General features: G+C 47.9%; 1 protein-coding gene across 1 annotated transcript in view; it reads left to right on the top strand.

The window, feature by feature from the left end:
- Positions 1 to 14,151, top strand: part of LOC147112884 (uncharacterized) — a 333,934-nt gene that overhangs the window by 261,481 nt on the left and 58,302 nt on the right. Inside the window, exon 6 of the mRNA XM_085998230.1 lies at positions 13,211 to 13,346. Within this exon, the coding sequence (XP_085854356.1) occupies positions 13,211 to 13,346 (136 nt within the window). The remainder of the gene's footprint in view (positions 1 to 13,210; positions 13,347 to 14,151) is intronic.

Genomic DNA, 14,151 nt, shown 5'->3' with positions numbered 1-14,151 from the left:
GCAATCAGAGGAAAATGGAAGAACAGGATACTAGGAGGGGTGACCAACTGTTCGGAGCTGCTCAAGAGCATCTTGGGCTGCATGCACTCTCTGAATTTTCTCCCTTTCTGTGAGAAAACACTTGCTATTTACTCAGACATTTACTCAAAATCTGGATTGTGGAGTGTGGGATGTCATGAGCATGATTCTGCATTTTATCCCTCCATAAAAAGATCATGGGAGAGGTAGTGCACTGTATATCCTGTCATCTCCGTCTGGTAATTTTGAAAGATTCTTGGATAAAAATGTGTTAGGACACTAAGGGGGATAAATTGGGTACCTTTGCGCCTCCCATTATCGCCTCCGGGGGCGATGACGGGGCACTAATCACTTACAGACCGCGAGAAGATCGACTCCTACTATATTCAGTGGGAGGTTTGCAGCGGCGGTATGGTGTTGCGCCCCGATCTCCTTCGCCCGGAGATCATGACGCCATCGCCATACGCATCGCCCCGGTAGCGCCCGGAACCCGAACTTCGGTTCCGCCCCCTGCAGCATCACCAGGCAAAAACACCAGCAGTTGCAGGAGGCATTCATCGGGAGGCCGGGCGCTTCGGGGGCGACACTTAAAGGCAAGGTGGCCGAGGTAAGTGGAAAAAATTGTGAAATGCTGTTTCAGGTTTTTTTTTCCAGTTTTCTTCTCCAGCGATCGATCAGCCCGGCACTCTGCTGCAGTGCATCGGGCTGATCGGGCCGGATCGTGGCTGCCGTCGGGGACCAGGTAAGTTTGCCCTTGCAGAGCCTGCAGCGATGGCCCTTCCCTTTAAGGGAGGGAAGGAGCCTTCCAACGCGGCAGTGCTGCACGGCCCATTGTGCAGCGCTGCTCACCCACTGCCCCCCTGCTGCCTGTTGCGCTCCAGGAAGGAAGTGGAGAGCTTGATTTAGTGCTCCACTTCCTTTCTAGAGTGCAAACCCTGAATTTTTTAAAAGTTGAAAGACATTAGCGCCTGGCGCTAACTATATAGTAAAAAGAAAGTTTCTTTATTACTGTACAGCTCACAGAATGCACTTCCATGTCAATGAATGAGGATGGGATGGGGGAAGAGTCATTTTTACTTTAACCAACATCTAGATGTATCAAATATAAACTGAGCTGGACTTGGCAGATGATCTGCTCTCCAATTCTCTGTCTCTCCCAGTGGGGATAAATGCCTCTCCTCAATGGCACAGTAATAATTGCAAACTTGCCACATGAGGAACAGTGGGCAGGGAAGTATGTTGTAAGATACCATGGCACGCCCCATTGAAGCACCTATGTTTGCTGTTCTCGTGTGACACAAGTTTCAGCAATCATTAATCTGTGCTTATGATTATGAAGGCTGAGGGGTGACTTAATAGAGGTCTTTAAAATTATGAAAGGTTTTGATAGGGTGGATACAGAGAGAATGTTTCCACTTGTGAGGAAGAGTATAACTAGAGGCCATCAATATAAGACAGTCACCAAGAAATCCAATAGGGAATTTAAAAGAAACTTCTTTACCCAGAGAGTGGTGAGAATGTGGAACTCGCTATCACAGGGAGTGGTTGAAGCGAATAGTATAGATGCATTTAAGGGGAGGCTGGATAAGCATATGAGGGAGAAGGGAATAGAGGGTTACGCTGACAGAGTTAATTGAGGAAAGACGGGAGGAGGCTCGAGTGGAGCATAAACGCTGGCACGGACTGGTTGGGATGAATGACCTTGTACCAAAGGCTGATATTTAAAGATATTTAGTAGATGCGAATCATATATGTATGACTTCAAGTGTAGCCATTGACCAAATAATATTACCCATAATTACTCCTGAGTATCTAAAAAGCTAAGACTTGTCCAAAATGCAGCTGCGAAGGACAGTCAAATGCAGTTTTGAATAAGTTTTGATAACAAACAGCCACAGACGGCGAGTGAAGGTCAAATCATTAAATTGCTAAGAAAAACATATTATAATGCTGAATAGAACTTAGAATTCGCTTAACAAAACTAATTGTAACAATATTTAAAGGATAATTAGTATAAATTCCAATAAAATGAGAGAGATCATAGAAGTTAAGGTATTTATCTGGTAGATTAAAGTGAGATAGTCTGGATACCTCAAGACAAGTGAGACAGCAGAATGATCTGGGCCCTTGGTATAAAGGCCTTTGTACCAGGGAGACATGAAATGAAAGAGATAAAGTAAATTCCAATGGGGTGAAAAGCTATAAACAAGATAACACAACAGTGGAGCAGAGTTAGTGGAAATATACTGGAAAAGGAGTGGCCAGGTTACTAGCCTTAACCTGAGTGACAATGGTATTTTGACCATTAGAACCAATTAAAAAAGGTGATTTTGTTAAAGACCATGTATGGACACTGACCAAACGAACTGTTGATAAGGAATGGATTAAAACCTCGATACTCAAAGAACAGCTTCACACAGAGATTTGCTGTGAAGAAAACGAACAGACTTGCAACGACGTTGCCTGTGTCCGAAGGGCTCCAGAGACCAAGGGCTGCGAGCTATTCGTTACTATTGCCTAATGTTAAGTGTTGATTTCGCTGTAAGCTTAATAAATCTGATCTATTGCTCAAACAAACTGGCTGCTGCCTATTTGTGTCTTGTCCAAGAACTCTAAGTGGTCACTTGACTGACTCACAACGGGCACCCCAGATGGGACTAGACAAAGCGGCTAGTATTGTGTAATAGACCAGACCTCGAGAGTAGCCTCCTGATCAGCTGCTGCTCTTGGGGAGGGATTAACCCTTCGTGGGGAGTGCCCATGAATTGCGTGCCGATAGTTATAGATGTTAGAGGTCTGTTAAGAAAACTACAAGATGTCTAATAAAAGTTTTGTTAACACGTACAAGAGTAAGTTCGACAGAGGTGCCTGTGAGGAGGAAGTACAGGTACTATTGACGGAATGTTTATGCAAAGGAGACCGAGTCCCCTTTGATGAAGTGATAAACTTTATTCAAGAACGTGTGGATCTAAAAAAAATTTAAAGTGATAAGGTGACTAGGCTACTCGCCTATGCAGTATTTTACTGTGCTCAAAGAGATGATGAGTACTGTAAGAAACAAAGTAAAGAGATAGAAGAGTTAAGAGCACAACACAATGAGTCAAAAGAAAAACATAGCCAGGAGGTGGGAGATTTGAAAAAGTGAATTACTGACTCAGAGAGCCAGACCTCTCAAGCTGCAGTAGTTCTGCAACAACAGAACGTGTGTGTGCAGTCCAGGCAGGAAGCGCTATACGTGAACTAGAAGAAACCAAACAGGTGTTACAATCTTGTGAGATAGAGAGGGAGGATCTTACACATGATTTACAAGATGCCAGAGGCGCCTTGAGGGAAGCTCTCCAGCGCCCTTATAGAGAGACGGATCACACTCAGTGTATGTAAAGTCTGTGGGTTGTGCAGTTAATAAATACACAGACTTCAGAAGTAACAAACAAACAGGTCTTTACTATTCGAAGGTCAGGGCGAATCTGCCCCAGCAATCCTGCCACAACACTTATATACTGGTGTGGTCACTATCGGTATTACAGTATACAGAAGCCAACAAGTAGTGCCACCCCTAAAGTAGTTCTCTTAAAGGTGAACGGTTACATACAATAGTTTCCTTAAAGGTAGACGGGTACATACACTACAATCCTCCCTTTTTAGCTTTCAACATACTAAGTCCATAGTGAACATACATTCTAACATATATACAGGTTTATGTAAGACAGTTCATAGATTCAGTCTTTCTGGGGGTTTCCGGATTCTGTCCGGATAACGCCGCAGTGGTGTCGTCATTTCAGGCGGGCTAGGAGGTGCTTCTGGCAAGTTCGATTCGGCTTGAAAAGCCGTGTCAGGTTCAGCTGACTCCAGTATCACTAGATCGGAAGTAGGTGTTCTGGGTATCTCAGTCTCAACCTTACCCGGAGAAAGTGGTGAAGTCGGTTGCCCATTTGTGGCGGACCCTATGATTTGGTCAACATGACGCCTTATTATATTGTCTCCAATGTCCACGGTGTACATCAACGGCCCCAGCCTTTTCCCAATAGTTCCAGGCTGCCATTTCTCAGTACGGTAGTCCCGGGCCAAAACTCGTTGACCGATCTGGAAAGATCTAGTGACCCTATCGTTCATGCCCTGGAATTGCCGGTTCTCTACGTCTCTTCTGACGTTTGGTTTTAGTAAATCCAGCCGGCATCTTAGGCGTCTATTACAAAACATCATTGCGGGAGTTTGATTTGTGACCGCATGTGTTGCATTTCGGTATGCCAACAAAAAGCTATCCACCTTATGTTGTAGACTTATGTTTTCATTACTCATGGCCTTTACGGCCTTCTTGAAGGTCTGGACAAACCTTTCAGCCAATCCATTGGAGGCGGGATGGTATGGGGCTGACGTGTAATGTTTAACCCCATTGCTCTTTAAGAACTTCTTGAATTCTTCGGACACAAATTGTGGTCCATTATCAGAACAGATCTGTTCCGGCAGGCCATTCCGAGCAAACATAGTCCTTAACACTGTGATGGTTTTTTCCGTCGTGGTGGTGGTCATCTTAATTACTTCCGGCCACTTGGAGTGGGCATCCACCGCTATTAGAAACATCGAGTCCATAAATGGACCAGCAAAGTCGATGTGTACTCTTTGCCAAGGCGATGAGGGCCACTCCCATGGATGCAGAGGAGCCTGGGGTGGCGCGTTCTGAACCCTCTGACATCCTAGGCAGTTCTTCGTGATCTCCTCTATGTCTCCATCAATGCCGGGCCACCACACAAACGCTCTTGCTAGATTCTTCATCTTGACTCCACCCAGATGTCCTTCGTGCAGCTCCTTTAGCACTTTCTTTTGGAGTTTGGGTGGAATCACCACTCTAGATCCACACATCAGGGTTCCTCGACACACTGACAGTTGTTCTTTCCTCTGTGCAAATGCTTGCAGTGTTGGTTCGCTCTGTGCTGGCCATCCCTCCACCGTTACATCATAGACTCGTGAAAGTCGGGTCATTCCTTGTCTCATTCTCAATCATTGAGTTTGTTATCGGTAGACACTCCACTATGGATGAGTGGAACAACTCTACTGGGTCCACTATACTCGCTTCTTCTACCATCGGCAATGGCAAGCGGGACAACCCATCAGCATTTCCATGCTGTTTAGACCTTTTGTACTCAATTTCGTATTGGTGTGCCCCAAGTAACACGGACCACCTTTGTAACCTTTGTGCTGTCATGGTGGAAACGGCCTTATTTGGGTTGAATATGGACACCAACGGCTGGTGGTCTGTCAGCAATGTGAACTTTTTACATTGTAGGTAATGGTTGAATTTCTTCACGCCCCACACAAGACTGAGGGCCTCCCTATCTATTTGGGCGTAATTTCGCTCCGCGGGTGTCAATGATCGGGACGTGAAAGCCACTGGCCTTTCCGAGCCATTTGGTAGCCTGTGCGAGAGTACTGCCCCAATTCCGTACGGGGAAGCATCGCAAGCTAGACGAAGGGGTAATGCTGGGTTGAAATGAGCCAACACTTCTTCAGAGGTAATCAACTCCTTGCTTCTGCGAAAAGCCCTTTTGCATTCTTCACTCCACTTCCATGGTGTTTCTTTCCGCAACAGGTCATTCAGCGGATGCAGCACCGTGGATAAATTTGGCAGAAACTTGTGATAGTAATTAATCAACCCCAAGAATGATCTTAACTGTGATACGTTTCCTGGAGCGGGGGCCTTCACGGCCGCTTCTATCTTTTCAGGTGACTTATGCAGTCCCTCTCGGTCAATGACATGACCGCAGTATGAGATCCGTTTTTGGAAGAACTCACACTTCTTGCGATTAACCCGAAGGCCATACTCCTTCAACCTGGTGAGTACCAGTTTCAAATTCGTGAGGTGTTCTTCCTCATCTTTTCCCGTGATTAAAATGTCATCTAAGTAGCACTGCGTGCTTGGAATTCCTTGTAACACCTGTTCCATGGCCCTCTGCCAAATTGCTGGCGCCGAAGCTACCCCAAAGACCAGTCTATTGTAGCGATACAAGCCTCTGTGAGTGTTGATGGTGAGGTACTGGCGTGACTCTTCCTCGACCTCCATCTGTAGATATGCTTGAGCCAGATCTATTTTCGTGAAATGCTTCCCTCCAGCCAACGAAGCAAAGATATCTTCAATCCGCGGAAGCGGGTATTGTACCGTGTGAAGCACCGGATTCACAGTGATCTTGAAATCTCCGCAGATACGGATCTTCCCCGGTCCCCCTGGCTTATTACTTGGTGAGGACTTCATGACGGGAACAATGGGCGTGGCCCACTCACTCCAGTCCACTTTTGACAGAACCCCTGATCGTTCAAGTTCTTCCAGTTCTGCCTCCACAGCTGGTCGTATTGCGTAAGGTACCGATCTGGCCTTAAAAAACTTTGGGCTTGCATTTTCTGCAATCTTAACCTTTGCTTTAATTCCTCGCAGTGTTCCCAGTCCTTGCTGGAATACCTCCTTAGCTTCGTCCAATATTCTGGACAACCGTTCAGGTTTGACATCCTCTTTTTCGGACTCCACCGTCATGGTGTTTAGTGACTGCCAGTCCAACTTTATTTTTCGGATCCACTCCCGTCCCAGAAGTGGTGGTCCTCCCTCAGGCAATACATACAGGTCCAACCGGTGATGATCTTTATCCTTGTATCTCACCTTGACTTCTATCTTTCCGATGGGGAATACTTTGTGCCCCGTGTATGTCTGTAGTACTAGTTCCGTATCCCGTAGTGGAATATGCTTGAAATTTTTTTTATAGTCATGCTTATTCATGACCGTCAACGCCGATCCGGTGTCCCCTTCCATTTTTACTTGGACCTTTGCAATCTGTAGCGTTATCCAGATAGTTTGTCGGTCAGCTTCATTGCTCACGTTGTGAATTCTCAGACTGTCCAGTCCTTTGCATTTGGAGTGTGAGACCGACTTCTGTTCCCTCAGACTCTTCTTAGTCACCTCTTGCACCTTCCCGTACCATTTTTGTGGTGACTCCTTATTGTTGTGCGTTGCTCCTGACCGGCATACCTTAGCTATGTGCCCGATCTTGCCACATTTCCTGCATTCTTGGTTTTTAAACCAGCATTGATTCTGGTCGTGTGTTGTCTTCCCACAACGGTAGCATTTTATTGTGCTCGAAGTAATTTGGTCCACCCCTAGTGCCGCCGCCTTTAGCTGCATTTCCGCCGTTCCTTTCGCTGCGGCTTCGTGCGATGCAGCTATGAGGACAGCCCTGTCCAGTGTGAGGTCATTTTCTTCCAGTAGTCGCTTCTGCGTTCCTTCTTTGGACAATCCGCATACGAACTTGTCACGCAGTGCCTCTGTCAGATTCCCTCCGAACTGGCAGTATTTCGCTAGCCTACGCAGTTCGACCAAGTATTCCGCATTGCTTTCGTCTTTCCTCTGCATTCTTGCGTAGAATTTGAATCGTTCAGCCAGCATCAACGGTGTGGGGTTCAAGTGATCCTTCAGCACTGCTACCATATCATCGAAAGTCTGATCTGCCGGTTTAGCTGGTGAGAGAAGATGCTTCAACAACCCGAATGTTTTCGCACCCATCATGTTAAGTAAGGTTAAAGCTTTTTCATCCTTAGCTATTTTGTTAGCCTTACAATGTATCTCAATACGTTCTACGTACGTGGCCCAGTCTTCTATCTCCGAATTGAACTCGTTGATGTCCGCCCGCTTAGGCATCTTCCTTTCCTTGGGTACAACACAAGTATTTCTTTAAGTATTCTTATTTATTTGTTTATTTCTAAGATGGCGGTTTTCCCACGAAAATGGCGGTTTCCCGCTCTTTCCTTCTCGCCCCGCCCACTTCACTGGCGGTTTCCCGCTTCTGTCGTCTTCTCCGCCTAATGGCGGCTTCCCGCGTTTCTTCCCTGGTGGAAGGGGTACGCTTTCCCCACAGCGGACAGGTTCAGCCGCTGGGCTGGCTTCCGCACAGCTCCCCTTACTCGGCTCTGTCTTTTCCTCCCGCCCGCACGGCTCTACCGGCGCTGGGTACACCCCGTTAACGGAGGACAGTTCAGCCGCTGGACTGGCTCTCGCGTAGTCTCTCTCCCCTTGCTCGGCTCTGTCTCTCACTCCCACTCGCACGGTTCCTGTTCGCCTCCCAGCCCTCTCGCAGACCGGTGTTTCCCTCCCCCGGCTGCGGCTGGGTTTCTCTTCCCGCGCCTACTCCCAGTCTCAGCGCTTTGTGGCTGCGGTCGCTGCCCGGCTTTTCCCGCCGATCGAGGTCTGACTGTCTCACGACGCCGTTGGACCCGACTTTCTGACCGGCTCCATTCCCCCTCGACCGTGGTCGAGTGCACAGCCCTTATCCTCCGGATATTCTCTACACCTTCCCCTACTCACAGTCTCTGCAGCCGCCTTGTTTCCAGCTGATCGGCTCACTCCGCACCGTGGTAGAAGGGTAGTCAGTGCCTGTTGTAGATGGAAGCTTTTGTTGCTAAAGTCTTCCTCCTTCCTCCTGCTGCAGCCTCGTGTTTTCTTCCAGCAGCACGACGAGGGCGGTTGCCTCTCTTCGACGCTCTTCGTTGCTTTGGTAGTCTTGCCGCAGGGTACGATCGGACTCGTCGCCACTGTAAAGTCTGTGGGTTGTGCAGTTAATAAATACACAGACTTCAGAAGTAACAAACAAACAGGTCTTTACTATTCGAAGGTCAGGGCGAATCTGCCCCAGCAATCCTGCCACAACACTTATATACTGGTGTGGTCACTATCGGTATTACAGTATACAGAAGCCAACAAGTAGTGCCACCCCTAAAGTAGTTCTCTTAAAGGTGAACGGTTACATACAATAGTTTCCTTAAAGGTAGACGGGTACATACACTACAGTGTAGGTTGAAGATATATGAACTAGAGGGAAAGCTGGGAAAACGACAGGCTGTTGTGGCTGCTGTTACTGCCAGATCGTATTATTCAGCAGTGGGAGCAGCAGGAGGAGGAGAAATGATAGACTGGGATGCACTAGAAGGCAAGACATATCAGCACGGCCGACATGATGGTTGGGGAGACCCCGGGGTGTCCTCCATCCATGAGGAGAGGCAGTCGGCCCCTGTGAGTGTCATAGTTAGAACCCAGGCCTATGATGGCAAGGGGGAGAAAACCTCCTCAGAGAAGCGCTCCGTTCCCCTCAATACTGCCGAAGTACAAGCTTGTGTTAATGAGTTAGGCCCCATAACACTATCCGAGTGCCCCATCGACGTTAAAGTTCGATAGAATGCTTGGAAGCGGGGACACAGCGAATTAGAGGACACTGATTTGAAATGCATCCTCCTCGCTGCCACCAACCCCAAGAAACGGCAAAATCTCCTGTTCCTGGTTTATAATATTGCCACTACCTCGGCAGTAGTCATGGAGTCCATTCAGGAACAGTTAGGCATTAACAGCATGGATATGGCTAAGAACTGTTATCAAACAACATGGGGACCAGTAGAATCACTCACTGTATACAGTGATAGGCTCTACACGGTTTATGGTGGCACCCAAGGGGTTGCTTCTGACTCCGATGAAGAAGGGAAGGACCAGGTACCATTCAAGAAACAATTCTTGAATGGCTTGCAAAGCTCATTGAGGCACGCTCTAAGACACATGGTCTCACCTGTGACTGAGTGGCCTGAGCTACTCCAGACCACCAATCAGGCATGGACTTTTGCAAGGGAGGAGTGTAGACCAAATAAAACCTTTAGGCCTAGAAATTCATTTGGGCGCGGGCAGCTCGCTTGCGCCCAAAAGTTAGCGCTGGGCGGGGAGGCATTAGCGCACGCCGTATATTCGTCTTCTGCGCCCCAATTTGGAAGCGGGCGCTATACTAGGGTGTGCCCGCCTCCGTTTGGGGCGCTGCAACTGAATATCGGCGCACTAGTTGCCGCAGCGCCACCCGATGCGGTGCGGCAGGTTGCGGTACTGCAGGCCTCCCCCTTCTCTTAAGGGGGAGGTGCCTGCAACGGCCGGAGCCCCGATCGTGAGTGCCGGCAAAAGAGCCCGGCACAACGGAGAAGTGCCGAGCTCCACGGAAACCAGCCGGCAATGCCGCAGGGGGGGTGGAGGAGGCCGGGGAAGGAGGTGCGGGCAGGCGGCCGCCGAAAAAGCAGCCGGCCGCACCTTCAGCTTTAAAGCGCCCCACTATGGCAGCAGGACGGCCCCGTTTTCTGTTCGCTGTTTGTGCCCGCTTCGGAGGAGGCGGGCGCAAATAAATATGGGGATCGGCGCGGTTTCGGGGCGTTACGGGCCACCGCGCACACCGATGACGTCATCGGTCCTGGCGCAGCGCTAACGGCTACCGCCGCCAATACCGCTGCAGTCAATTTCAGCGCTACCACCCCGCCGGCGCAAAATACCTCTTTAGGTGCTAAGTGGGCGCAAGGCCCACTGAATTTCTAGGCCTTAGTGTGGTAGAAAAACCTGTTAGTGTGGTAGAAGGGTCAATTATGCCCACTGAACCCCCCTTCACACGTCGATTTGAAGGAAATTGTTACAACTGTGGGAGACCTGGGCACTATTCTAAATTTTGTAAGAAACCTCGAAGACAGGGCCAATGGTACCCTCCCTTTCAAGGAAATCTACCCCCACCACCCGCAATAATATCCGTTGATCCCCTGGAAACCAAAGTAGATCAATTGGCCAGAGAAATGAGTAAACTAACAGCCATACTGAACACCTACCCTGTTACAAGAGCTAATCCGGTGGTGGCCATCTCGGATCCGGCTGGACGACAGCCACAGGGATCCCAGGCGACGGCCCAATGAAGGGGACGGGCCCCCTCTTGGTCGGAAATGGGGTTCTGACGTGATGTTAACGGGCGACCGGAAATTTTAGTTGTTCTACCGGGGGGCCGACAACAAATCATGCTTATTGACACCGGCTCATCCGTTACCATCATCCATACCCTACACCCTGAACGCCATGCTGCGGCGGGCAAGGGCTGCTTGACATTACAAGGCTTTGACGGGAGGTCAACCTCTGCTTTTAAGGGAGAAATGATAACTATGTGCACAAACGGGATCGATTTAAATGTTGATGACCCTGTCATGATGACAACTCCTGACGGAAGGGGCATATTGGGAAGTGATGTTTTGGAAAGTTACGGGACAATTATTGATTACAACCAGAGGTGTATTTGGATCGGGACAGGAGGTAGTGAATTGGTCGAAATATCGGATGCCCACTCCGTATTTGCGATTAAGAGGACTTGCTTGTACGAGACACCAGATCACACAGATGAGCGAGTCAAATGATTAATTCAAACGCACTTACATGCATTCGCCACTAGTAAGCATGACATTGCGGTCGAATGGAGGGTGAGGAGACGATTAACGGCCCGCCCCACTCCTTTGTTAAACAGTACCCAATTCCCAAAGAAAGTCATCCCTATTTTCGAGATGTCATCGACTCCCTCTTAAAACAGGGCATTCTGAGAACTGGCACTTTCACGACCAATTCACCAGCTTGGCCGGTTCGGAAGCCGGACGACAGCTGGAGGCTCACTATTTTGTGCTGTATATCCTATGTAATCCTATGTAATCCTATGTATCTGAACTGAGATACCACACTACTGCTACTCGGAAGAATGTTTCTCAGCTCCTTATTTCAATCGGTCTGAACAAGGTCAGCCAAAGTAACATGTAGAAGCTTCACGGGGTAAATATGATAGCTTTATTTCAGCAGACTATTAGATAGCAGAGTGAAAGAGTGAATGCATCTATCTGATCCTGAAAGCTGACAGAAAAAGAGATTGGCATCTTAATGGCTAAATTTAAGGTGTCATATTTAGTACAGAAAACTCCATTAGTTTTAAGCAATGTAATTTATTCTTCACTGTACATGGGGCAAATGTTAATGTTGGGAAACTTGTTTCCTAGCAGATTTAATGAAATGAGTAGTCGGATTGATTTTGTGCTTTAAGGAGCTCTGAGTCTCCTATTTCAACGTAAAACATGCTGAAATGTTCATCGTTGCCATGTTATAAATCAACCTATGATTCCACTACTGGTTTAACATTTTCCTAGGCATCTGTACAAGTAAAATATTGTATTTCAATTTCTAATTTTTTCACTTGATTACACAATTACCGCAGACAAAATTGAACACTTACTTCAACTTGTGATTAAAGAACACAATTTTTTAAATTTAATTATTTATTTATTACCTTCCAATTGTAATTCACCCCCTCCCACTGCTCCTTCCCCTTCAGGTTTCTTCATACATGCTATCCTTTGTCTAGAAGCTGGGACACTCCAGCTAAGGGACAGCTTCGCCAAGACTGTCACACCAATGAGTGGTGGGGGCAGTTATATCATCCTTCCCGAGACACTCCAGTTAAAACTGGCATATTTACTCCTAAGGGAGGGCCTGAGAATGAGTCAGTGAGGAACCAATGCTCTAGCATTACAGCTACCAGCAGTTGTGGATACTAAAACAGCGTTCCCAATTGCTCATCAGGAAACACATCCGGAACCTGTCTTGCTGAGATCAGAAATCCACTGGCTTATTAATAAGTGTGTGAGAAGCACATGGTTTCATCTCCATCCATCATAGCGAAGAAAAGACCAACATCGACTTGCCTTGTTTCTACCACTGATAGCATTCTGCGTTAAAGGGGAAAAGTGGGTGTAGGTTGGCATGGTTACTAATTTGCCCCATTCCCCAAGCTGTAGTGGTTGTTCCCTACCAATGGTATTTGAAAGCCTGGCGAGAGCAGCAAAATTTGTTAATGTGGTGTTGCTCCCAATTGTTAGCCGAGGGGATTGTCCACCTCGTGTCGATACAAACATGGTGTTTGAATGTGAGGTTTTTTAGCATTGTTTGCTGCCTTACTTGAAGATAGGTGTTGTTCCTCCAGGAGCTGCTTATCACATTCAGCTTCCTCTAGCCATCAGGCTAGGACATTCTGATCTAACCACCATCAGTAGCGCATTGTAATTGGCCCAGCCAATAGTATTGAAAGCTGTCCAGATTTATTTTCCCCTACTGCCTGAGATGGAGCGTTCGCCCACGGCACGACAGCCCATCTGGCCTCCAGTTGCAAATTTGCAACAGTCACTCACCACGGTGACAGGAGAGTTTGAGTGACAGGTAGTCCTGGGGCTTACATCCAAAGCCATCTGGGTGGGAGGCAGGTGCCAGGTTGAGACATGTGTATTTTTATATCTTTGATTGTCTGTACCAGCTCTGTTTAAAGCTGACGGTTTCACCTCTGGCCAGGAGCCGATTATTCTCAAAGAAGATCAACCCACCATCCACGTTGAAAAAGAAGACCAGCCTGTAGCTTACCAGTGTGACACGCTATTTGAAGGTGATGTTGTGGCATCTGTAAAGTACTCAGTATATACTAATACTGGTATGTATTAAGGAAAGACTACATTGGTCATACTGTTTAGCGCATAGAGTATTTTCTAGTGATTTGCTGCTATAACTAGTTATATTATTTAGACATGTTGGGGTCAATTTTAACCCCACTTTGCCCAGCAAGAATGGTGCGAGGGAGGGTTAAGATCAGGCCGAATCCACACTGAGGCCACACTGTTCCCGCCTGGTGACATATTACCTTCACCGACTTTGAAGTCAGCCACATGCCCCTCTGCAGGCAAATGAGGGGCTCATTTAAATGTAAAGGTCACAGCCCGATAACGTCACCGGTGCCTCGAGGTGATTTTTATGATGATTCTGTGGAGGCCCACCTGGTGTCAAAGTTGCCAGAGAAACCTGGCGGGATGCAGCAGAGTGGCCAGAAGAGGCCAACTTATGTAAAATTTTTGAATCTTCGGAACAGCAGGAAGAAATCGTCGGGCCTTTCTTGCCCCGGCCCTGCCTCTCCCTCCCCACACCAGCATCTTTTTTGGATCCCTCCCCCCCCCCCACCAGCCCTTACTTTATGCCAGAGCTCGTTCTCTCAGGTCCCCAGAGGTGGCCGGCTCCCACCTCAGTTACTGCTCCTGCCCGCTGGCCATGACATCGCCCCCACCGTCTTCGAGCGGGACACCGGTCCCAATTGTTCAAATGTGGCCCTTAAGTTAAAATCAGCCGGCTCGCTTCCTTCAGAATTGCCAGATGCGCCGTCCATTTTGGGCCTCTCATGCACCGTACCCGCCCCCCCCCCCATTCCATGTTCCTGTAATGTATACTTATCCCATGTCATCTGTACT

This window comes from Somniosus microcephalus, chromosome 9 (genome assembly GCF_052327205.1).
Source record: "Somniosus microcephalus isolate GS21.2 chromosome 9, FLI_Smic_1.0, whole genome shotgun sequence".
Lineage (NCBI taxonomy): Eukaryota > Metazoa > Chordata > Chondrichthyes > Squaliformes > Somniosidae > Somniosus > Somniosus microcephalus.
Note: the sequence above shows the minus strand (reverse complement) of the source record. Positions and strands in the feature narration are given on the sequence as shown.